Source organism: Ipomoea nil, unplaced genomic scaffold (genome assembly GCF_001879475.1).
Source record: "Ipomoea nil cultivar Tokyo-kokei standard unplaced genomic scaffold, Asagao_1.1 scaffold2928, whole genome shotgun sequence".
Taxonomy (NCBI): domain Eukaryota; kingdom Viridiplantae; phylum Streptophyta; class Magnoliopsida; order Solanales; family Convolvulaceae; genus Ipomoea; species Ipomoea nil.
This window is the reverse complement of record NW_017619356.1, coordinates 1,952,810-1,979,467: the sequence shown is the minus strand read 5'-3', so window position 1 is coordinate 1,979,467 and position 26,658 is coordinate 1,952,810. Positions and strand designations below refer to the sequence as shown.

At 43.8% G+C, this 26,658-nt stretch overlaps 1 protein-coding gene across 2 annotated transcripts; it reads left to right on the top strand.

The window, feature by feature from the left end:
- Positions 1-15,756: 15,756 nt before the first annotated feature.
- On the top strand, positions 15,757-18,763 carry LOC109162306 (protein indeterminate-domain 9-like). 2 transcript variants are annotated; one of them, XM_019311032.1, is made up of 3 exons: positions 15,757-16,510; positions 16,594-16,923; positions 17,114-18,763. In XM_019311032.1, exons 1-3 carry the CDS (start codon positions 16,339-16,341, stop codon positions 18,229-18,231), a joined length of 1,620 nt encoding a protein of 539 aa, XP_019166577.1. In that variant the 5' UTR covers positions 15,757-16,338; the 3' UTR covers positions 18,232-18,763. The 2 variants fall into 2 exon arrangements, with proteins under 2 accessions (XP_019166577.1, XP_019166576.1); XM_019311031.1 differs by having other exon boundaries at positions 15,758-16,510; positions 16,594-16,993; positions 17,118-18,763.
- Positions 18,764-26,658: the final 7,895 nt, after the last annotated feature.

Sequence of the window (26,658 nt, the reverse complement as noted above, 5' to 3'; positions counted from 1 at the left end):
GAATTTGATTTCATTGAATTCAGAGTAGAAATGAGTATTTTGTGATAGAATTTGTGAAGAAATATGTTATAGAAGTTGTCCGGGAGTATTTTACAGTGAATGAAAATGTTAAGGGTTTGGTCTTGGCTATATGTTTGGAATCGTGACAACTATATGATTGCTAGATTAATACATATGATTAATATTTGAGGAGTTATGTTAGAAAAGCATGACTAGATGTCTATTTTGATTTGTTGAGAATTTCACTAAGAATGTTAAATGTTCGAAAGTGTACAGAGCATGGTTATAGTGGATGAGTTATGTTGAGTATTTTGAATTCAAGTGCATGTTGAATAATTGCTAAGTACTGCCAAAGAAGATTTGCTAAGTTATGATTTGTAAGCATGTCCATGCAATTGTTGAGAGTTCACAGTGAAAGAAGTTTTGAAGCATATTTTACAGTAAAGTGCATATTTGAGCATACCATGTTTTTAAAAGTGCAAAAGCGGCCAGTGTGAGCCTAAGTACTATTTTCAAAAACTTATATCTATTTTGGAGAATCATTATTTAGTTGCATTGAGTAGTTGCATGATAAATGATTTCCAATTTGTGAGAAAAGAGAAGTTGTTGAGAAGCTATGTGCATGAGTTTGCATAAGTAAAGAAGTTGCATGAGATATATCTATATGCTATCTATTGTGAGGCAAATAGTATTTTGGAGGCCCGTTAGGACTATGTCCTTTCGTAAGAAAAGAGATAAGATCGGATAGAACCGACAAAATAGTGAAAAGAGAAAGTAAAGAAAGAAACGGACATTGCGATCCGATATGAAGTAACGAGGTAGATATTCCCGAGTTACTAGGTTGGAAACTGCCCGTTAGGCTTGGAATCCTGGTCAGGGGGTGTACACGCTGATAGTTCGATACCTGATTCCACAGAGTTTGAGAAAAGAACCACGAGATTGGTTCTGTTGGCGAGATGAGTATTAGGTCCGTTCACACTATGGTGAAGTTCCTACCTCGACCACGAGTAAAGAAAAAAGCGAGTCAAGAGACTCAAGAGAAAGAAAGTGAGTCAAGAGACTCAAGAGAAAGAAAGTGAGTCATTGTGACTCTAAGAAACCTCCATAGAAAAAGTATTCCTTTTACAAAAGAGTGTATATGTATAACTATCTATACTTATATTAAAGCATCATGTTCATTTTATTGCATGATCAAGTTAAGTGCACGAGATTGCATGTTGAGTATATGATTGCACGAGATTGCATATTGAGTATATGATTGCACGAGATTGCTTATTGAGTTATGTGTTAGCATGAGATTGCCTACTGAGACACATGATGTTATGAGATTATTGATAAGATAAATGTGTGAAAGTATTAGCTTGTTGATAAGCTAAATAATTAAGAAAGCATGCATATTTGATAATTAGGTTGCAAGCATATAGAAACCCTTATGAGCATGTTTAAATGTTGCATAAGTGTTTGAGAATGCTTGATCTAAGTGTATGTGAAAACTGTTTTCCAAAAGTATATATTGTAGTACTTTACAGGGTTGAGTGGCGTTATACTTAGCTTCGTGCTAACGGGTTTGTTTTCTACTTGTTGTTTGTTAACCCCTTTCAGGTGGACCCAGTTCGTGAGAGAGTACGAGTTAGACTAGATTAGCATAGATAGCTAGTTGTAGTCTAAACTCTTGATGCTGGTTGTTTTTTAGATTTGTAGTTGACTTACCCTTTTGTTTTGATGGTGCTGGACATCGGGGTCTTATCCCCTAGTTTGTTTGATGTTAGTAAGACTTGAATGGTTTAGCTTGTTTAATCTCAGCCTGTGCAATCACCGTGAAGGGTGATTGTGGCGGTGACACCTCTATTAAGTTGTTTAGTAAGTTTATTCCGCTGCCTTAGCTTATCTTTCAAGGTTAAGTCTGTTAATAAGGTTTAAGAAAAGTGGGGTGTTACAAAAATGCATACAAGCGAGCATGTTATTCTCAAAAGACCACGGTCGGTCGTCAATAATACATTGGGCGTCTTTAGGATGGAAGAACTAGAAATCATACAAATTTGGCCGAACCTAAGTGATATGCACTCCCCGAACCGGTCACCAGACATTTGAGAGAGTATGTTGCATGTATTCAAACATGATTTCCTTGGTTGTCAAGAATTTTCCTACCAAGGACTAGGAGTGTTGTTCATTTGCAGTCGTGCCAGGTTGCATGCTAGGAAGAGTGAAAGAGATCCCCTTGGCCTCATCTCCCAAATCCATGTTGGCACAGGGTTCCACCATCGAGGACGCAATCTGGTCACTCATTGTTGAGAAGATAAAGGAGATAACGCCAGCACGATCAGAGAACTCAGACAGAGCACGATACAGTTACGAAGAAGCATGCCAAACCAAAACCCCTAAAATGAAGGGAGAGTAAACAAAAAAAAAAAAAAAAAAAAAAAAAAAAAAAAAAAAAAAACCTGAAAACAACGGGAGAGAGGCTTGAAAGACACCTTACTGATACATTGCATAATATTGAGATTCAAATTTACGCCCCCACTGCCCAAAATTATACAGCCCAAAACACACACACTGTAACACCCCGTGTTACGACCCCTAAAGCAAATGAACTAATTAACCAATAGCCCAAGAGAAAGAATAAATTATAATGATTAATTAGGGAAAAAAGCCCACCATAGTCCGTGGGCCCTCATCCCTAAACCCAACCCCTAGTCCCAAAAGGATTGGAATCCAAAATAAGACCCCTAGATCTATAAATAGGGAACTTAGAAGGCACCTAGAATTCCCACCACAATAATCTCTCACCACCCAAAGAGTTCCAAGAATTCCCTTAGGAGCAATCAAGAAAGCTTAAAGAAAGATCCTTCATAGCCAAGGAATTAATTAAGGCTAAGAGGTAACCCATTTCTCAACAAAACCTATTTTCATAGTTATGATTCCCCCTTAGGGTTCCCCCATATTATTGCGTATTGATGAATTATGGCGTTATTATTGATGATTGATGTGATGATCCCATGGGGGATCTTGATAATCTTGTTATTGGGAGATTCTTGATAATTATGGTGTTCTTGATGATTATATGGAGTTCTTGATGATTATGTGATGTTCTTGATAGTTGTGTGTTGTTCTTGATGCTTATGTGTTATTCTTACCGAATCTTGTAATTAGAAGACGAATCATATTCTTGTTGATATAAAAGTGATTAGAACCCTAGGTTGTATCGTATGATATTATTCTTGGTTTATCGGGTGGGGAAATCGCATGTTTGGGTGTTGATTATGTTTAGAAAAGCATGATAGGTTATGTGCCGTACGTTTCTCGTAATTGATCCGTTAATTGTCTACGTGTTGTTGTTAATTGCGTTGTGAAAGTGTCTAAGCATGGTTTTGGGTTCCACAATGGTTCCTGGGGCGTAAATGTAACACCCCGTGTTACGAGTCCTAAAACCAATTAATTAATTAATCATCTACCCAAAAAGAAAAGAAATAAATCACAATGATTAATTAGCATTAAGCCCGTCATGGTCCAGGGACCCCCATCCCTAAGCCCAATACCTAATCCTAGGAGAATTAGACCCCGTAGCATATAAATAAGGAACTTAGAAGGCATTTAGAATCCCCACCACAATAATCTCTCACCACCCAAAGAGCTCCAAGAATTCCCCTAGGAGAAATCAAGAAATCAAGAAAGCTTAAAGAAAGATCCTTCATAGCCAAGGAATTAATTAAGGCTAAGAGGTAACCCATGTCTCAACAAAACCTATTTTTTTATAGTTATGATTTCCCCTTAGGGTTTACCCCCGTGTTATTGTGATTGGCGAGGTTGAGGTTGAATATTGGTGTTGATGTGATGATCCCATGAGGGATCTTGATAATCTTGATATTGTGAGTTTCTTGATAATTATGATGTTCTTGATGATTATTTGGGATTCTTGATGATTATGTGTTGTTCTTGATAATTGTGTGATGTTCTTGATGCTTATGTGTTGTTCTTACCGAATCTTGCAATTAGAAGACGAATCGTATTCTTGTTGATATAAAAGTGATTAGAACCCTAGGTTGTATCGTATGGTATTATTCTTTTTTTTTTGGTGTAAACCACACATTGTGGTCCGGGTCTTTCTCTGTCCGTTTAACGGTCCAGGTCCACCCGGTTCGCTCCGAGAGGCACAGAAGCTGGCCCAAAGGGAATCGTCACTTGTGGGAATTGAACCCGGGTTATCCCGGAATTCTCCCCCACAAAGAGAGCTCATTTGCCAGTTGAGCTACCCTGTTGGGTTGTATGGTATTATTCTTGGTTTATCGGGTGGGGAAATCGCATGTTTGGGTGTTGATTATGTTTAGAAAAGCATGATAGGTTATGTGCCGTTCGTTTCTCGTATTTGATCCGTTAATTGTCTACGTGTTGTCGTTAATTACGTTGTAAAGTGTCTAAGCATGGTTTCGGGTTCCACAATGGTTCCCGGGGCGAAATTGTGTGATAAGAGTCAGTGGGGGTAGGGGACCCGCCACCTACCCACTGCCGTAACAGTGCTTCCGGCAGGGGCAGCTGCCCGCCGGCGACCCGCTGCCCGGAATAGTGAATCCGGCGGGCAGCCGGCGGGTGACCCCCACCCACCGGCTACCCGCTGGAAATTTGTCCCACCCGGGACTTCGGCTTCCCCGTTTGATGTTTCCCCGGCCCCCGTGGTGTCCCAACGGACTCCGTTTATCGTGCCTATGTCTAGTTTGATATTTCGGGTACCGTTCGTAGGTATGAGTCGAATATATTGCATGCTAGATGAATCGGTATCCCGTTGACCTAGGTGGAAGGAGTATGAACCCCTAAGGACTATTCTTAGTACGTGATGGACCACGCATAGGTTTTGTTATACGTTTTATCCCCCTTTCCAATGTGTAATGTGGGTTGCATGTGCTTGCTGTGTGTTATGTGTGTGTGTTACCCCAATTCGGCTGCGATCGGATTGGTTATCCTGAGCTGCGGTTCAGAAGCTGGCTGCGGTCAGATTGATTCTCTTGGGCTCCGGTCCACCGTTTGGTTGCGATCAAACGTTTCTATACGAGCTACGGTTCGTCCTTTTTCCTGGCTGCGGTCAGATGACACTCTCTTGGGCTGCGGTCCACTGTTTGGTTGCGATCAAACACTATGATGAGCTGCGGTTCATCGGTCGGTTGCGATCGACCCCTCCGTGTTGCGATACGGGGCAAGGTGCTGCGGCGCCGTGTCAGAGCTATATGCGCTGACCCTCATGTATGGGCGTGCGATTGGTCTTGTGGCGCCAACAGAGCGCGTTATGTGTTAGGATATGGATGAGTTGTGGTTATGGGTATCTTGGGGGATGTGACTATGGAATATGTGTTGGGGATTGTTTATGTTGGGTTGTGATTATTGTTTATGCCTTGCCTTATCTGCCTTATCTGTTGGGAACTGCATATGCCTGTTATAACGGTTGCTTTTGTCTGGCCTTATCTGTCGAGTCATTCCCGGTTTTAAATGCTAGAGTTCGTAGGATATATCTTCATGCTCAAAATGGTTTCCGTATATCTATATATATCTCTATATGTATTTTATTTCAACGCGTTGGAGTAGGTTACCAGCATCTCTCGCTGAACAGATATATTCGGCTTTCAGGCGCAGAAGATTAAGTCACTGGAGCGCGCTAGAATTTCGAGTATAGTTGTAGATAGTTTTCCTTTTTGGCCTGCGTGCCACGTTTACATATTTACGCTTGGAGGATGTTAGTTAGTTTAGCCTGTGCACTTGGGTTCTCTAGCCCAGGTGTGGCATAGCACCCCGTACGCTTGTATTTATATCTTGGGAATTAATAAGATTCTACCTTTATTATAAGTTTAAAAATCTTGAAAATCTGGGGTGTTACAGTAAATGTGATGAAAAGAGTCAGTGGGGGATAGGTGGGGGAGTAGGGGACCCGCAACCTAGCCACGACCGAGACAACGACCCCGGCGGGCGGGCAGCTGCCCGCCGGCGACCCGCTGCCCGGAATAGTGACACCGGCGGGCAGCCGGCAGGTGGCCTCCCACCCACCGGCTATCCGTTGGAAAAATATCCCACTCGGGATCCCGGCTTCCCCGTTTGATGTTCCCCCGACCCCCGTGGTGTCCCAACGGACTCCGTTTATCATGCCTATGTCAAGTTTCATATTTCGGGTACCATTCGTAGGTTTATGAGTCTATTATATTGCATGCTAGTTGAATTGGTATCCCGTTGACCTAGGTGGAAGAAGTATGAACCCCTTGGGACTATTCTTAGTATGTGAAGGATCACGCATAGGTTTTGTTATACGTTTTATCCCCTTTCCCAATGTGTAATATGGGTTGCATGTGCTTGCTATGTGTTATGTGTGTGTGTTACCCCAATTCGGTTGCGATCGGATTCGTTATTCCTGAGCTGCGGTTCAGAAGCTGGCTGCGGTCAGATTGATACTCTTGGGCTGCGGTCCACCGTTTGGTTGCGATCAAACGTTTCTATATGAGCTGCGGTTCATACCTTCCTGGCTGCGGTCAGATGACAATCTCTTGGGCTGCGGTCCACTGTTTGGTTGCGATCAAACTATGATGAGCTGCGGTTCATCGGTCGGTTGCGATCGACCCCTCCGTGTTGCGATACGGGGCAGGGTGCTGCGGGGCCGTGTCAGAGCTATATGCGCTGACCCTCATGTATGGGCATGCGATTGGTCCTGTGGCGCCAACAAAGTGTGCTTATGTGATGAGATATGGATGAATGATGGTTATGAGTATTTGGGGTTGTGACTACGGGATTTATGTTGGGGATTGCTATGTTGGGTTGTGATTATTAATTTTGTTTAGCTTACCTGCCTGCCTGTTGTGAACTGCATATGTTGTTATAACTGTTGCTTGTGTCTAGCTTTATCTGTCGAGTCATTCCTGGTTTTAAAAGCTAGAGTTCGTAGGATATATCTTCATGCTCAAAATGGTTTTCGTATATCTATATATATCTCTATATGTATTGTATTTCAACGCGTTGGAGTGGGTTACCAGCATCTCTCGCTGAATAGATATATTTGGCTTTCAGGCGCAGAAGATTAAGTCACTGGAGCACGCTAGATCTTGGAGCGTAGAAGTAGATAGTTTCCCCTTCCGGCCTGCGTGTCATGTTTATGTATTTACACTTTGAGGATTTTAGTTAGTTAACCTGTGCACTTGGGTTCTCTAGCCCAGGTGTGGCATAGCACCCCGAACGCTTGTATTGTAGTTTGGGATTTAATGAGATTCTACCTTTATCATAAGTTTTAAAAAGTCTTAAAAATCTGGGGTGTTACAGTTGGTATCAGAGCCTAAGTTTGACCCTAGGAAAAGACTCTTAAGACCGGACTTTAGGACATTAGGCTTGAACTCTAGGTACCTAAGAACACAGGACTCAGGAATCTTAAGACGCGCGGTGAGATCGTGAAACCTACACATAACCTCCCCGCACTTTACCTTTCCCATTCTAAAACCCTCCCCCACTTATCACTTCATGAGAAGTGCGTCAAACTCTAATTTAACGTTCTTGTAAACGTTGACCAGAAAGACAATAGCATGGCACCAAATAGAAGGCAATCAAGGACTCCCGAGCCCGCCGCTGACGATCCTTTGACCCAGACCCTACAACAACTAACACAAGTCGCACAAGCACTAAGTGACGTAGCCCTTCGCAACAACAGGCCCCCACCGCCTCCATCAAATGCGAACTCAGACATCGCCCGACAAGTTTCGAATCACCGACCACCCACGTTCTCAGGAGAAGAGGACCCCACGATCCTAGAGGAATGGATCCGGACTCTTGACAAAATTCTAGGGGTAGTAGAATGCCCGGAGGAATGTCGCGTAGAGATAGCCTCGTTCTACTTCGAACACGAGGCCGATCTCTGGTGGATCCATGAGGGCCCACTTACCGACAAGAACCGGGGTTCAACTTGGAGAGCCTCAAGGCACGACTACGAGAACGATTTTATCCAACCCACGTAAAAGCATCCATATACGAAGAGTTTCTCCACCTGAAACAAGGAACGGCCACCGTCATGGAATACCATAAATGATTCCTTGAGCTGGCACGCTTCGCGCCAGAGTTAGTCCCCACCGAGGTGACCAAGATAGAAAGATTCGTATCGGGCCTCAACTTCGAAGCCCGAAGGCACTAGTGGTAAGCAGGCCTCGGACCCTCAACGAGGCTTACTCTAGTGCCGCAAATCTCTATCGAATCCAACTACTCCAACGCGGAGTTCAGGAACAAATACAAAGGAGAAACACCGGAAGTGGGGCACCGCCGGTGAAAAGGACAAGAAACGACACCGGCGCAAGATCGAACAACCCAACCAACCAAAGACCGCCCCTGGGGAACAATGAAGCTAATCCAAGAAGCTTCCCTTGCCCGAAATGCAACAAAAGCCATAGAGGTAAGGATTGCATGGGCAACCCCTGGCGATGCTTCAACTGCGGAGAGGAAGGACACAAGGCCTTCTAGTGCACTCGACCCCAAAAATCACGCCCCACCACCGTGGGTCAACACGGGGGCACCGGTCACCGAGGGAGTTACGGCGCTCCCGGGAAAATATTCGTTATGAGCCACACTCAAGCCAACCTTGGAAACGAAGAGGATCTCGGAGAGGGAAATCCAATCCCGGAAGACGAGGACCATGCGGACCCCGCGGAAGAAAATCAAGAAACGAATACTGTCTAGGATAAGCCGTCACACCCCCTTGTAACCACCCCCCCCCCCCGCCCTTTTGTAAAAACCACTTACTTAGCTTAGCTATTTCGGAATTATTATGAATAAAGATTTTTGATCGAATTCCAATTCCGCTACTAAGGTAAAACACAAGTTATACCACCAACCCAACCCTTCCTCCACTAAAAGACAAAACAAGGAAAATGACAAAGACCACACCATCAAGAAATGCCTAATGTCACTATAAGGAATAGAACCTTGGACTTCTCATCTACAAGCTAAAGCCTTAACCACTAGCCCATGAGTATCTCTTGAAACCTTAAGGGGGCGTTTGGTTCGGGTTATATAGGATAACTAAGGTTATATTGGGTTAGTTATCTAACATTCCTATGTTTGGTTGGAGTTATATAACATTCCCTTGGAATCAAATATTGCCTCCACATCAGATTTTTCCTTGTTTGTGAGGGAATGTGATTCCCTTGTTCATCTTAGGTAATGTTAGATTCCCTTGCCATTTTACCTTCCTTGCCCTTCATGTTTGCAAGGTGATTTGTAATATGAGGGTATTAAGGTAAAATAACCATTATAACATAAACAACAAATCATCAACCAAACAGGTTTATATTACATAACTCAGTTTTTACCAAACACAGGAATCTAACATTCCCAGTAATCTAACATTCCCAACAATCTAACATTCCCTAAGGTAATCTAACATTCCGTGAACCAAACGCCCCCTAAGGGAATACTCCCATGTTAAACCCCTCCAGTTCCCTAAAACCCACAAAACCCCCAAATCAAAAACCCTTCTTCTTCTTCCTCCCCTTCTTTTTCCCCACTCTTTCCCTCTCCTTCTCACACACCTCACCGCCCCACCCAAAGAAACCAACCACCAAACCACACCACCGCCGATCGATCGCCGCCGCCGGCCGAACACCACCCGCCAACGCCACACCGCCGCGCCGCCGTCCCAGCCGACCACATCCCGCCGCCCGGAGACCCCCCAGCGGCGACCCGCTGCCCCACTACCCGAACGACGCCACCCCGTCGTCTCACCCCCACCACACCAACGCCGAACCTCCACCTCTCCGCTGTCCCCCTCGAAAACGGGAAACCACACCGCCTAGAGGTTCGCCGGAAAAACGCGTCGGAGCGCCGTCCACCTCGCCGGCAAAACACGCCGGAGCCCCGCCGCCGCCTCGCCGGAAAACGCCACCATCAATCGAAGCACCACGATGCCAAAGAAACCCCTCGGAACCCGCACCCCGGAGTGGAGCAACACCGATTACACCGTGATCGGAGGTAAAGCACTTGAACCCGACCAATTCTCTCCGGAATTGGTTGATATGCTCAAACATCAAGGGCTTTTAGATACGTATCTCACCATCAAAGGGGATACGTACCCCGAGTTGGTGAAGGAGTTCTATCAACACCTTGTAGCCACCAAACGGGGTGACAAGATAGAAATCGCCACCAAGAGTCGTGGCAAGGAAATTGTGTTCTCCGAAGGCCGTTTGGCCAAGCTCTTGAAATTGACCACCACGGGTGTGTCTAATTATGACCGAAAGGGGTGGATTGATACCCAAACTACGGGATACAAGGACTACCTCGGGTACTTACTTGGGAATGAGGACGGGTTCACCTCGGCCACACGACCAAACCGGAAGTGGTTATTGGCGGAGCAAAAGGTATTGGTTATGATTTTAACCGATAGTCTCTTGCCCACCAATAATAAGAGCAAGGACGTGGGGAGCTTGGAGTGCACCTTTGCGTATCTCCTGAAACATAAAATCAAGTTCAACCTGCCGGCACTCATGTTAAAGCACATGGAATTCTGCAAGACAAACAACCGGCTTAGCCTACCCTACGGGATGATCCTAAGTTAGATCATGGAGAAAAAGGGGGTGGACCTAAACCACACCGAGGTCAAAACCGCCAATGGCATGGTTTTCAATACCCAAAACCTCCGCCGCAACGACATCTACTACACCGAAGGAGGACATTACCTCACCCTCGAAGAAATTTGCCAAAAACCCGAGGAAGAGCGAAGGGACTTGGTTGACCGGTTGGACATCTCCAACAAAAAGCTCAAGCGAGCCATGCAAGACTATGGGGGTTCGGAGGGAAATGAGGAACAGGAGGAGGATGACGAGCCTAACCCGCCGGTGCACCCACGGCCAGGAAGGGACCCGAGAAGTCAAAACGAGGGCTCGATCAATGAGCGCATACTCGCACAGCTCAACCGACAGAATCGAATCATGGAAGAAGGGTTCTCATCCTTGATTCACACCACGCGCGCACTCGATTAGAGGGTAGCAGCGATCGAGGCCGCCTTGGGCACTCGTGGGGCATCCAGTTCCAGCGCAGGAAATCGAGGTACACCCGGATCTTCTCTATCACAACACCACCAAAAGCTCAGCCTACCCCGAGCCAAGGCAAACGTAAGGCCGCATTCCTAACCGGAAGGCCAAGATACGAGATGTCTAGGGGTGAAAGGATGGGCTATCACACCGGGCTTCGGGGACGAAGCCCCTTGTAAGGGGGGGAGAGTGTAACACCCCGTGTTACGACCCCTAAAGCTAATTAACTAATTAACCAATAGCCCAAGAGAAAGAATAAATTATAATGATTAATTAGGGAAAAAGGCCAACCATAGTCCGTGAGCCCTCATCCCTAAACCCAACCCCTAGTCCCAAAAGGATTGGAATCCAAAATAAGACCCCTAGATCTATAAATAGGGAACTTAGAAGGCACCTAGAATTCCCACCACAATAATCTCCCACCACCCAAAGAGTTCAAAGAATTCCCTTAGGAGAAACCAAGAAAGCAAGAAAGCTTAAAGAAAGATCCTTCATAGCCAAGGAATTAATTAAGGCTAAGAGGTAACCCATGTCTCAACAAAACCTATTTTCATAGTTATGATTCCCCCTTAGGGTTTCCCCATATTATTGCGTATTGATGAATTGTGGCGTTATTATTGATGATTGATGTGATGATCCCATGGGGGATCTTGATAATCTTGTTATTGGGAGATTCTTGATAATTATGGTGTTCTTGATGATTATGTGGAGTTCTTGATGATTATGTGATGTTCTAGATAGTTGTGTGTTGTTCTTGATGCTTATGTGTTATTCTTACCGAATCTTATAATTAGAAGACGAATCGTATTCTTGTTGATATAAAAGTGATTAGAACCCTAGGTTGTATCGTATGATATTATTCTTGGTTTATCGGGTGGGGAAATCGCATGTTTGGGTGTTGATTATGTTTAGAAAAGCATGATAGGTTATGTGCCGTACGTTTCTCGTAATTGATCCGTTAATTGTCTACGTGTTGTTGTTAATTGCGTTGTGAAAGTGTCTAAGCATGGTTTCGGGTTCCACAATGGTTCCCGGGGCGTAAATGTGATGAAAAGAGTAAGTGGGGGTAGGTGGGGGGGGTAGGGGACCCGCCACCTGCCCACGGCCGAGAAACCGTCACCGGCAGCGGGCAGCCGGCGGGCGGGCAGCTGCCCGCCGGCGACCCGCTGCCCGGTACAGTAAGATCCGGCGGGCAGTCGGCAGGTGGCCCCCCACCCACCGGCTACCCGCTGGAAATCATCCCCCTTCGGGACCCCGGCTTCCCCGTTTGATGTTCCCCCGTTCCCCGTGGTGTCCCAACGGACTCCGTTTATCGTGCCTATGTCTAGTTTGATGTTTCGGGTACCGTTCGTAGGTTTATGAGTCTATTATATTGCATGCTAGTTGAATTGGTATCCCGTTGACCTAGGTGGAAGAAGTATGAACCCCTTAGGACTATTCTTAGTATGTGATGGATCACGCATAGGTTTTGTTATACGCTTTCCCCCCCTTCCCAATGTGTAATGTGGGTTGCATGTGCTTACTATGTGTTATGTGTGTGTGTTACCCCAATTCGGTTGCGATCGGATTGGTTATTCCTGAGCTGCGGTTCAGAAGCTGGCTGCGGTCAGATTGATAATCTTGGGCTGCGGTCCACCGTTTGGTTGTGATCAAACGTTTCTATATAAGCTGCGGTTCATACCTTCCTGGCTGTGGTCAGATGACATTCTCTTGGGCTGCGGTCCACTGTTTGGTTGCGATCAAACTATGATGAGCTGCGGTTCATCGGTCGGTTGCAATCGACCCCTCCGTGTTGCGATACGGGGCAGGGTGCTGTGGGGCCGTGTCAGAGCTATATGCGCTGACCCTCATGTATGGGCATGCGATTGGTCCTGTGGCGCCAACAAAGTGTGCTTATGTGATGAGATATGGATGAATGATGGTTATGAGTATTTGGGGTTGTGACTACGGGATTTATGTTGGGGATTGCTATGTTGGGTTGTGATTATTAATTGTGCTTAGCTTACCTGCCTGCCTGTTGTGAACTGCATATGTTGTTATAACTGTTGCTTGTGTCTAGCCTTATCTGTCGAGTCATTCCCGGTTTTAAAAGCTAGAGTTCGTAGGATATATCTTCATGCTCAAAATGGTTTTCGTATATCTATATATATCTCTATATGTATTGTATTTCAACGCGTTGGAGTGGGTTACCAGCATCTCTCGCTGAACAGATATATTTGGCTTTCAGGCGCAGAAGATTAAGTCACTGGAGCGTGCTAGATCTTGGAGCGTAGAAGTAGATTGTTTCCCCCTTCAGGCCTGCGTGCCATGTTTATGTATTTACACTTTGAGGATTTTAGTTAGTTAGCCTGTGCACTTGGGTTCTCTAGCCCAGGTGTGGCATAGCACCCCGAACGCTTGTATTGTAGTTTGGGATTTAATGAGATTCTACCTTTACCATAAGTTTTAAAAAGTCTTAAAAATCTGGGGTGTTACACACACACACACACAAACACACACGAAAGTTCAAATGCGGTGGTGCGGCGGAATTTCAGAATACACCAACAGTGTTAACAATATGTACCAAGGTTATAATGGAGCAAGTAATATGCATGGTGAGTTCAATGGTCTTAGAACTTTGATTATGAATTAGAATCCAAGTGTTTTTTGTGTTCATTGTTTCGCTCATCAATTACAACTAGCACTTGTGGGTGTTGCAAAGGAAAATGAAGATGTTGGAGATTTTTTTGTCACTGTCTCGTAATTGTGCAATATTGTTTGTGCTTCATGTAAGTGCATGGATAGCTTACGACACAAACAATTAAAGATGTTGATCGATTTAATTTCGAATGATACAATTGAAACGGGAACTGGTTTGAATCAAGAAGCAGTTTTACAATGTCTTGGTGATACACGTTGGGTATCTCATTACGTTGCACTTGTAAGCATTGTCACATTATTTTCACCAGTCATTGATGTTCTTGACGAAATAAGGCATGATCCAAAACAAAGGGTAAAAGCATTTAGAGTATTGAAGAATGTCTTATGCTTTGATTTTGTGTTCTTGTTGCACTTAATGAGGGTTGTTTTAGGAATTACCAATGAGTTATCACATGCATTACAGAAGAAAGATCAAAACATTATGAATTCCATGAGACTAGTTGATGTCTCAGAAAAAATATTGCAAATGATGAGAGATGATGGGTGGGGGCTCTTTTACAAGAAGTTTCTCTCTTTTGCAACAAGCATTCAATTCTCATACCTAATTTGGATGAAGTTTATGTAGTGCCAGGAAGACCTCGCCATAAAGTTGAAGAAAGGACTCATCTTCATAGGTACCGTGTTGAAAGGTTTTATGTAGTCTTAGATCTACAAGTCCAAGAGCTAAACAACTGTTTAAATGAGAAGAATACAGAGTTGCTCTTATGCATGGCATCTTTTGATCCAAAGAATTCATTTGCTATGTTTGATAAGGATAAATTAGTTCGATTGGCACAGTTCTATCCAAATGATTTTTCTGATGTTGAACTTCAATTACTAGATAACCAACTACAGACTTATTTTGTTGATGTAATTTCTAATACTGTTTTCTCTAAATTGGATGGTATTGATGAATTAGCTCAAAAAATGGTGGAAACGGGAAGACATTTGGACTATACATTGGTGTATTTGCTTCTAGAGTTGTCTTTGAATTGATCCTACCGGTTGCAACTGCTAGTGTGGAAAGAGCATTTTCTGCTAGGAAGTTAATCAAGACATCTTTACGGAACCGGATGAGTGATGAATTATTAAATGATTGCTTATTGACGTATGTTGAAAAAGATATTTTTGATCAAGTTTCAAATGAAGCAGTTCTACACCGATTTCAAAATATGAAAGAGCTAGCGTAGAGGAGTATTATCTGGTCGTTCATCATAAACCTTTTATTGTAATCTATAATGTATTTTGTATTTTAACACTTTTATTTGTATTTGAACTTTGTATTAATTGAACATTTTTGAATTTATTTTCCCTTTGGTTCTTCGCCCCTGAATATAAATCCTGGATCCGCCCATATATATATATATATATATATATATATATATATATATATATATATATATATATATATATATATATATATATATATATAAAAGTTCAAATGCGGCGAGGGTTTTAGGTGCGGCAGAATTTTAGAATACACCAACAGTGTTAACAACATACATCAACAATGTAAGGAAAACACACTACAATGAAATGAAAAAAAAAAAAAAACAAAACAAAACAAAAAACAAAACAAAAAAAAAAACAAAACAAAACAAAACAAAACAAAAAAAAAAACAAAACAAAAAAAAAAAAACAAAACAAAATCAAAATCAAAAAATACACACCTAAAAAAAAATACACCATATAACTCACACCCCTAATGGTGTATTTCCGAACACTGTATGGTGTTTTTACTTACACCTAATGGTGTGTTTTTGGTGATACGTACCTAATTTGTGTCTATTTTTGTGGTGTATTTTCCTAACGGATGGTGTCTATTTTTAACAGATACCAAACCTCTTCTTAATCTTAATTAACAAGTAATCACAGTACGTAAAAATGGAGTGAGTGAAAAGGCATGATAAGTAATTACTGAAGAACAGTGGAGTAGATGCTGGATGGGTGAATTTTTGGTTAAAAAGTGAACTATACCCACAGCCTCTGTGTGTATATATATGTATGCATACCCAAGAATTATAATTTTTACCACCCTAGCTAGAGCTACATGCTGAGACGAGATAGAAGAGAAAGGTGGTCCACTTGAGTCTATAGCAGACCGACTTGAGAGAGAAAAGCCGTATAAGATAAGGAATATAATAGAGAAAGAGATAGGAGCAAAAGAGAGAGAGAGAGAGAGAGAGAGAGAGAAGAAGAAGAAGAAGAAGAAGAAGAAGAAATTAAATAAGAAATATTCCTTCTTGGTAGCTGCCATAGTTGTAGTTTTATGGAGTTTTGCTGCTGCTAAAGCCCTCCAAAACCCAGAATCAAAACGAAGAAGAAGAAGAAGCTAAGAAATAAAGAAAGAAAGAGAGAGAGAGAGAGATCTGTAGAAGAAGAGATGAAGAAGAAGATGGTGTCATGCAGATGTAAACAATTTTCTAATCATCATCATCTTCTGGTTTTGTTGTTTTAGCCTTTCTGCTACACATAAAACAGTGTAACATCTTGGGATTTAGCTGTTTTCAGCAAAATCCTTTTGTTTCTTCTTCTCTCTGTTGCTTGGCTGCTTTATACATACATCCATAGATTTTGGCTCTTCTTTAAATTTGCAGAAGCTGAAAAAAAAAACCAAAAAAAAAAAAAAATGATGTCATCAGATGATGCTCTCTCTTCTCTCACTTCCTCCATGAGAGCCTTCATTAACAACAACAATAATCAAGATCCCAATCCAAACCCTAATCCCAATCCAACCCAAACCCCAAACCCTAACCCCAATCCTTCCAACAAGAGAAAGAGAAATCTCCCAGGCAATCCAGGCAAGCATATATATATATACAGCAAGAATTCAAGAAACCCTTTTTTGTTTTTTGTTTTAATTTGGTTTTTTTTTGACATACAGATCCGGATGCAGAAGTGATAGCGCTATCGCCAAAGTCATTAATGGCGACGAACCGGTTCATCTGCGAAATCTGCAACAAGGGTTTCCAGAGAGACCAGAACCTGCAGCTGCACAGGAGAGGGCACAACCTGCCATGGAAGCTGAAGCAAAGGAACAACAAGGAGGTGATAAAGAAGAAGGTGTATATATGCCCGGAGAAGAGCTGCGTCCACCATGACCCGTCTCGAGCTCTGGGGGACCTCACTGGGATCAAGAAACACTTCAGCAGAAAGCACGGGGAGAAGAAATGGAAGTGCGAAAAGTGCTCCAAGAAGTATGCTGTCCAGTCTGATTGGAAAGCTCATAGTAAGATTTGTGGGACTAGGGAGTATAAATGTGACTGTGGAACTCTCTTCTCCAGGTATCCTTCCATATTTATTGCAAATCATTTTCTGTATTTATTAATTGGGAATTCATTAATTATTGTAGAAATTTGGGTTTTTTTCTTGTACGGGCAATTTGATTTTATTTTTTGGTTGAAATAGGAAAGACAGCTTTATTACACATAGGGCGTTTTGCGATGCATTGGCGGAGGAGAGTGCGAGGTTTACTTCTGTCCCGAATCTCAACTTCCGGAACGAATTGCTGTCCGCCGGGAACCCCGGATTCGGATCTCACGTTTTCCGGCCGCCGCAGAACGAGATGGTGGTGGGTGTGGACGCGGCGGGGAATCATCATCAGCTCGGTCTGGATGGGCAGAAGCCGAGGCTGCCGCTTTGGCTGGACGCTAATAATAACGCTCATCATCTCGGCAATGCCAACGAGTTCGCCGGCGGCGGCGGCGGCGGAGGATTAGCGCACGAGCTCCTACAAATGGCAGCGGCGCCGGCTAATATGCTGGGTTTGTCTTCGCAGAACCACTGGTTTCACGGCAGCGGCAGCGCGTCTTCCTCGTCGCTACCGCCGGTGCTGAAGGAGGAAGACGAGGGGAAGATAAGCTCCATGTTCTACAATCACATCCAGGAAGCGGCGGCGGCGGCGCCGCCAGCTCACATGTCCGCCACGGCGCTCTTGCAAAAAGCCGCCCAGATGGGCTCGAGCCGGAGCGGTGGCAACAACACCTCCTCCCCACTTTTCGGCACTGGATTCGGACTAGTAGGGTCCACCTTGTCCTCCCTAGCGGGCAGTTTCAATTCAAGAAACGAACTTCATCATCATCATCATCAGAACCTCGGAAAACAACAACCTCAGCCACACGATCAAACTTTGAATGGTCTGCAAACCTCAAACGCATCAACATTGACCGCACCAGCCAATAACAACAACAACAACACCCAACCAAATGATCATCATCATCCCGGCTTGCTATTGGGGGACATGAACTCATCTTCCTTAATGGGAAATAATAATTTGGAAAACTCTTCTTCTTCATCATTGATGATGCAAAACACCCATGGTAAGCACCTCAATCACACTCTACCAAGTGGGAATAATAGTGAAGTAGTTGAAGGGAGTTTGACTAGGGATTTTCTAGGGGTCGGAGGGAACGAGGGTCAGGGTCAGGGTCAGGGTAGACCCTTTTTCCAACCTCACGAGTTAGCTAAGTTCGCGTCGTCCACTTCATCCTTACCCTTGAATGATTACTCACGACACAACTAATATAGTACATCTCGACTCACTTTTTTCTCGATCAAAATTGATCATTCCTATATAATTATTCTCTCTGTCACATTTTATTGTGTAAAGTGGGTTTTACAAATGTTGAGAGGCTAATTATGTGGAAGATTGAGCTAAGAGGTGAGCAAAAGACAGGATTTGGAAAGGAGAAACTTTCAAGATCTTGTGAATTGTCAGAGGGGGTGGGTGTGGGGGAGGGGGGTAGGGGGCCACTGGATGTTTGAAAAGACTTGACAAAAAGCGACATAGCAATCACAAGGCAGGCAGGCTTTCCAAGCTCCATCGTATTACTTACTGCATGTAGAAAAATTTCCCCCTTTTCTATAGTTTATTTTTACCTTTTTAAATTTTTTGTTGGACCACTGTGAGCCTGTGACTGTATAGGACCAATGATGCAGTGGGATCAGTAGTTTTTTTTTTTTTTTTTTAAATAATGGGATTTTTGATTTTGTAGTTTTCAGTTATAATTAAACATTATGCTTGATTATTGTCATTGCTGAGCTTAATTTTTGAATTGATTTAGCACAGAAATGGAAGTTGTGAAGTGTTGTTCTATATGTGTAGCTTGAATTGGGGTTCAAAATTTGTTGTCCTGGGAGAGGTGGCCAAGTAGGTGGAGTCTGATTCTCGTAGGTTTTTCTAGTATAGTTTAGCACTTGTCTGATTTGTATCATATTATATAGAAGCTACGCTTCAATCCTGACGACGTCAACCTAATGACAATCAATAGGGTCAAATGTTGTTGTGCATAAGGGATCTGTAGTATAACCCACACACTGTTGCTACCGAGTTTCAAACCTTGATATCTTGCCCGGCAATCTTAGGAGGTCATGAATCATGAAATTTTTTATTTTTTAGGTTAGAGGGAGTGGAGACACCGCATTGAAGCCCCAAGCTAACTATCAAAACCTATAACACATCGATCTTTAGTAAGGAACCCAATTTATCCTCGATTGGTCAAAAGCTGCAAGAGAAAACGAAGATGGAGTGTTCCCAAAGATTGAAAACCCCAACTATGACGCGAAGCAATCTGTCACTCTATTTTATTCTCTAAAAATATGCGTTACTTGAATATCCTAACTCATGTCTCCAATCATAATTTTATATATGTTCACAATATAATGCATATTTGTTTACTTTAATAAACACAAATTTGTCTAAGCAACACTGTTATGATGTTGTGTGTCTATTGTTTAATTAACTTATGAAAATTTTCACCATATTGACATTATATCCAATGTTATATTTGCAAATTATACATATACACACACACACCGAGTGTAATAAATATACATTGCACATACACACAAACACACAATGCATAAGACAATTTGGCGACTGCAACATTTAATTTTGTTGTTCATAGTGTGTATATATATTCGTGGGAGTAATGAATAATTTTGTCATTTTTGGTGTGTGCTGTAAAGAATATCAAACTGCTCGAATGTCGATGCTTTCCTTTTCACCATCTTATGAGAGAAATCTGCAACCATACATTATTTGATGGTGTTCATTAGGTAAACCTTACTCATGTGTATTTATCACAAACTATACAAGAAGAGTAAACCACACTAAGATCGTAAAATTCCACTACTGGAAATTATAGAATTTTCGATCACGTGAAAGTGATCTTAAATCAAGTCAAAAACCTTGTTCCGATCACTTTTGGTATCCAGAAAAACCTTAGTTGCTATTTCCGACCACTTTTTGGTATCAACTTGATTTAAGATCACTTTAAGTGATCGAAAATTTCATAATTTCCAGTAGTGTTCTATGCAACGGGCTCGACCAAAAGAGTATTGACCAGAATAAAACTTATAACGTTTTGATTATTAAACAAAATTAAAAGTTATTAAGTAATAAAATTACCATAGTCAAAAACCATATCAGTTATTTACTCTAAATTAAATTAACTGTATGTCTCTCTCTCTCTTCATTCACTCGATATATCTTTCCCTCCCAACGTAACTAAGCTTGTCGACATGTGCACCAGCTTGTCTTTTGTTTTGGCATCATGCGACGCAAACACATATGTTTGAATTTGATTCCCTGCTTGCATATATTGCTGTGTTTAATTCATTTTCCCAGTAAGTACATACATACATACATACGTTAATAATCACAGCAATAATTAAGTGCTGCGTACGTACTGTTGCAGCAGCTAGCCGGCCTCAACTAATCCTAACTCTCAATTCATCCCCTTAGCTTGTCCCCTATATTATTTTATGAGTAATACTACATGTACTCCCATAATATACTCCATTTTTTACTCCCTGCTTACATGTCACTTTTTGATTCGTTCAAAGCAAGGTGGGCCACAGTTTTTATTACTTTCTTTTCATCTTCCTCCAATAAAATTAGGACATGTGACGGGAGTTTTACTCCCTTATTACTTATTAGAGTACATATATCATTTTCCTTATTTTATGGTTTTATTTAGATAGAGCAACTTCATCTCATTCATACCTCCATAACTTAGGATTGTGAAATTTGAACATATATAGATCTATGTAGCATTTGAAAAAAATAAATAAATAAATAAATAAGTTATCGTTTAAATTGCAGTATAGTGTTGCACTCATCAGAAACTCACAATATATAATGCAATTAAGAATACCATTTTCTTTTCCTTCCTGATGTGACGATAGAGCTCTTTGTATTTATATGTTTCTCTGAATTGATTTACCTCATCACGTTAAAATAAGAATATGATCTAAAATTCGATTAATTATTACTTTTTTATTTTGGAATGAAGAGGGAAACTCGCAACCACTATTCAAAGTGTGCATGGAAAAGCTCCGCATTGTGACCCTTACTAGCAAAGAGGGGCGAATCTATAAATTTTTTCGAGTGGTGGGGGCAAATATTAAAATAAAAGAAATAGTTTAAAAATAAATAAATAAAGCACTTAAAAGCATAGTCATAAACATTTTTTAATATGGACAAAAAAATAAAATGCATTAAAATTTTCAAAATATGAAACATATTTTTTTAATAAAATAATTCAAATAGAAAACACAAGACATGATAGATCTGAATTTGAATTCTTGACCTCTCAAAAGTTGTAGCCTGTGATTTACATCTTGCTAACTCATCTTTCATTTATTTTTACCTGTATTGTACTTATACTCTAAATGTACTATATATGTATATATATACAAAAGCCATATATGGGGGTGGGGGTGTGGGGTGGGGGGAGGGGTGCCGCTGCCCCCACAGTGGGCCCGTCCCTGTTTGCAAATGATTGTAAGGATATAGACCAATTTAGATTGTCTAGTCGATTTGATCAAGAAAATCAATAATAGAATACTATTACTACACACTGAAAGTTGAATTTGTAAATCATGCATGAATGCTTCACATTTTTTGGTTCCGAGCTCCATTCTATGGTGGCGCGTGTTTTATTATAGTATTCAAAGTATAAACACCAAACATACCCAGAAGTTGTTTGGAGTTGGCTAAGGTAAACAAGTGGTTAAAAGACAGTTTAACGATGCATGCATGCATGGCAAGTATGTGTATATGAATGAAAGTGTGATTGACATATTGTACCATCTTAGTGAAACTAGTAGCACCAGAAGGGAAGGTACGTAGCTGCATTGAATCCTTGCATGGGAGTGCTAATCTCACTAAAATTGTGAGTCCGACAAACATTATACATCTTTTTTTCTTTTCTTAAAACAAAACTTTGCTTGAAAGTGCTTAGGTTTTCTAAACTTATCATACATGGGACTTTTGTAATGTATTGTTTTTAGGGTGTAAGGGTAGGGGGTAGGGGGTAGGGGTAGGGGTGGGGGGTCCAGGGTGTTTGTGGTATTAGGTATAGTGTAGCTAGGTCTACCTTTTTTTCCAGTGACTAAGCTACCTACCTAGACTAGTGTGTCTACCTAGGTAAACTTAACGACTCTATTTGTGTTTCAAATTCCTTTAGCTTCCCCGTTTCATTCTCTCTACTTTTGTAAATTATTGTTGTTAGTTTTTCATGATAACTACTAACTAGCAATCGTTATATTGTGGGCTTTGGTCCAAAATAACGACGTTTTTATAAGTTGGTAGGAACTAGAGAGTTGACGCGACGAACACTGTTCCGTTCATTTAATTCCATTACAGTTTTTTTAACACTTGTGTTTATGTGTATTATGTTAAAAGTTTATGTGTATTATGTATTATGTTAGATTATGTGTATTATGTTAGAAATTTATGTGTATTCTATTATACAATTCTGTACATATGAAATACGAAATTTTTTTTTTTAGAAGTTTCCGACAGAAATAGAAAACAGATACAAAACAACATCATTTTGGAACCATTGTGCGCCCTGGTGAAAGATATTGGTAGGGAATACCCTGACCGACATGCCTTCGTTCTCTTTCTTACTTGTTTTGCAGGTTACAGGTCGGATTTCTATAAGAAGAACCCGGTCGGTACCCGACCGGTATTGCCCGACCGGGGTGTCAACTACCGAGCGGTAGCCCTTTGGCGAGTGTGCTGACTAAAGACACGTGGCGGCATTAGACGGCGACAGACAGGGCACCCGGGAGGATGACACGTGGTTGCTACGTGGGAAGCATGCCGACCAGCCGGATTCTTGTCCCAGGCTCCGCGGCTATAAATACCCGCCAAAGCAACAGTGAGAGGACTTTTGGACGATCGATAGGTTGTATTCAGAGAATCCCGACCGCATCCAGTCGGTACTCGGTGCGACCAAGTAGATTGTACTTAGGGCCTTTTACCAGATTAATAAGAGACTTTTACTTGCTTTAATTGATCTGGATCTTATTGATAGTTACCGCACACATGGTATTTACATTATCAATTGGCGCCGTCTGTGGGGATCGAGCAAGGAAGCTACGTCAACCGAGCTTGAGACCTTTTCATCACAACATCAGCCACGATGTTTCCGTTCATGCATGATCTCAACAACTACGACCAAGGTGACGCCGCTAGCGACAACCAAGGTCAGAATGTAGATCTCAACTTGAACCTTTCACCACCTCATCCACCGGCACATCAAGCAGCCCAGTATCCGGTGCAGTATGTCCAACCGGCATATCCAATGGCCGGTCAACCGGGTTTTCCACCTCCCGGTCAGCAGATGCCCTATCCCGGGAAATATCCGTACCCAACCCCTCCTCAGCCATACGGATATTGGCCCGGTCAACCGATGTTCTATCCGTCACCAGCCGGATATCCTCAGTACATGCCTGCGTACACGGCTCCAACCGCCGCCCCTCCAGTATTCCCGACTGCACAGGTAGAGCCGGAGCATCAGCCCACTTCCCGGGCTAGACGCTCGGCTCGTTCGCGATTGGGGTCGGGGGGTGCTGATGCGATGGAGGTACCACGGCAGGACCCTCAAGCAGCCGCGCATATGCCCGCCCGAGCGGATGATCCCGATCAAGCTGAGCGGGAAGTGGCTTTTGATCGACTTCGACCGACGATGCGACAACGATTGGGACCAGGTTCAAGCCGGCCGGTAGCAGATGAACCCATGCAAGATGTAAGCCAGGAGGCATCGTCTGGGCATAGCGGGTCGAGATCTCACCGACGAAGACGCGCTCGGGAAGCAAGTCAAGCGCAGTTGGCAGAGCTCAACGAGACCCGAGGATTGCTCTACAACCTCCAGGCGGAGTTTGCTCAGTTCCGGAACGAGCATCCCGTCAGGCCCCCGGTCGACCACTCAACGTTGTTGAGAACACCTTTCACGGCGGAGATAATGGCGTAGCCCTACCCGCTCGATCTTAAGGTTCCCGGGGAGAAGAGCTACGATGGTCGGACGGACCCCGAGGTCCACGTCAATGATTTTTACGGCAACATGATCTTCAAGGGCGTGTCAGACGCCGTCATGTGCCGTGCTTTTTATTCTACGCTCACCGGTCGGGCGGCCGAGTGGTTCCGAACTTTGCAGCCGGGGTCCATTGCTAATTTCGCGACCCTGTCTACTCAGTTCGTGAGGAAATTTGTTACCTCCAGGGTGGTCAAGAAATCCTACATGTACCTGGAGAAGGCAAAGCAGCTGGAGGGAGAGAGTTTGACCGATTTCTTGGTCAAGTGGAAGGCAGCAGTCCTGGAGGTGGAGCCTATGGATGATCTTACCGCTGTACACATGCTCCATATTGCTCTCCGCGCTGGGTACCTCTATCAGGACTTTATTCTTCATCCCCCACCCACATACGAGGAAGCTCTCCGAAGGGTCACGGATTACGCTATTGCTGGCGAGGCCAACGGTGTGAAGCGTTCGCAAGAGGTCGGGACATCGTCCCGTAAACCGGCTGGCCGGGCGGATCATCGGTCGGGTGATGACCATCCCCGATCCCGCACCAGGCCTGGTGAGTTTACGGCGCTTAACCGATCCGCCGCAGAAGCCATGCAGTACGCCCAGTCCTGCAATTTAATCAAACTCCCCCATCCCGGGCACGATGGTCCAGACAAGACAAAGCATTGTGCTTACCATCGTTGCGCTGGCCATGACACTGAAGAGTGTACCCACTTGAGACAATTGCTGGAAGACTTGCTCAGCCTTGGCAAGTTAGACAAGTGTGTGGGGAAGAGAGAAGAGGCCAAGAAGAATACGGATCGGAGGGACAATCGCCGTTCCCATCATCGCTCCGATCGATCTGATCGGGATGGACACTCCGATCGGGCAGGGTCAGAAAGGCGAGATGACCGAAGAGACCCTGATCCCCCATCAAGCAGCCGACCGGCAGGCAAGCCGACGATCCACGTAATCTTCGGTGGATTGGATGACGCTTCCCGACCGAGGGAAAACTGCCCGGTCGCGATCGTGGATTCCCGAGACACTGGGAAGCGACAAAAGATGGAGCCCATAACCTTCACCCTGGAGGATCAACCGAGCAGTGGTGACCACGGCATGGAGGCACTCGTGGTCACTATCGACGTCAAAGGCACCGACGTCCAGAGGGTTATGGTAGACACGGGGAGTAGTGTCAACGTCCTTTATTTGGACGCCTTTGAGAAATTGAAATTGGACAGGCGCGAACTGACTCCGGTCGGTGTCCCCTTGTCCGGATTCACCGGGGCTCTTATCTACCCCGAAGAAAAAATAACACTCCCCGTGGAGATCGGCACTTCTCCAAAGTCGATCAAGACAGAGCTTGAGTTTGTTGTGGTCAATCTCCATTGCGTCCACAACATCATTCTAGGCCGCCCCGCCATCATGAGGATAGGTGGGATAATTTCCATGCCGCACCTTTGCATGAAATTTCCCACCCCGAACGGGGTCGGAGTTGTCCGTGGTGATGTCCAATCCGCCCGGAAATGTTACACCCGAGCGGTCAATAGACGTGATACTGGCACGTCCTCCCAGGTGAATACAATAGTGAAGGAGGCCTCAGCCGAGCGGAAGGAGCAACCCGAGCCCTCCGAGGAGATTGAGGAAGTTCCCCTGTCCGAGGACCGACCGGACAGGAAGATAAAGATTGGTCGTGCTCTCACCCCTGAGCTCAGAGCGGAAGTGTTGGCAATCCTCCGGGAGTTTGCTGATATATTTGCATGGGGCCCGAAGATATGCCCAGGATCGACCGGACGGTTATTTGCCATAGGTTAGTCGTCGACCCCGCAGCGAAGCCGGTCGTGCAAAAGACCAGGCATCTTTCATCCAATCGCCGCGAGTTTGTTCGCGAGGAGGTCAAGAAGATGGCGGCGATCGAGCACATCCGACCAGTCATCTACCCCGAGTGGGTGGCTAACATTGTTCTAGTTCCCAAACCACCGGCGTGGAGGATGTGCATTGATTTCACTAATTTGAACAAGGACTGCCCTCTCGACCCGTACCCGCTACCGAGCATCCATCAGATGGTCGATGAAACAGCAGGAGCAGAGCTGATGAGCTTCATGGACGCATTCAAAGGTTATCATCAGATAATGATGCACCATGAAGACGATAGCAAAACAGCCTTCGTTACCCCGGACGAGCTGTATTGCTACCGAGTGATGCCGTTCGGCCTCCGTAATGCAGGAGCGACCTACCAGAGAATGGTCAATATGCTTATTGCCGACCTTCTAGGCCGAACGATGGAAGCCTACATTGATGACATGCTGGTCAAGAGTCGGGACCGATCCGACCACACTCGGGACCTTCGGGAGTGCTTCCAGATCATGAGGAAGTACCAGCTGCGGTTGAACCCAACAAAGTGTACATTTGCGGTTCAGACCGGGAAGTTTCTTGGCTATATGATGACCAAGAGAGGAATCGAGCCCAACCCGGCCAAGGTCAAGGCTATACTGGACATGCAGCCACCTTCTACCGTTCGGGAAATCCAGCAATTAACCGGTCGGTTGGCGGCGCTCAGCCGGTTCCTCTCCAAGTTAGCCAAGCGTGCCTTACCTTTCTTCAAGGTATTGCGCAAAGTGAATGGATTCTTCTGGGACGAAGAGTGCCGAGCGGCT

Excerpts from the sequence above, each read along its gene's own strand:
- LOC109162306 (XM_019311031.1), top strand. The coding sequence starts at position 16,339 with ATGATGTCATCAGATGATGCTCTCTCTTCTCTCACTTCCTCCATGAGA. Across the intron at positions 16,511-16,593 it reads AAATCTCCCAGGCAATCCAG|ATCCGGATGCAGAAGTGATA; the intron begins GCAAGCATATAT and ends TTTGACATACAG. Across the intron at positions 16,994-17,117 it reads TGTGGAACTCTCTTCTCCAG|GAAAGACAGCTTTATTACAC; the intron begins GTATCCTTCCAT and ends TGGTTGAAATAG.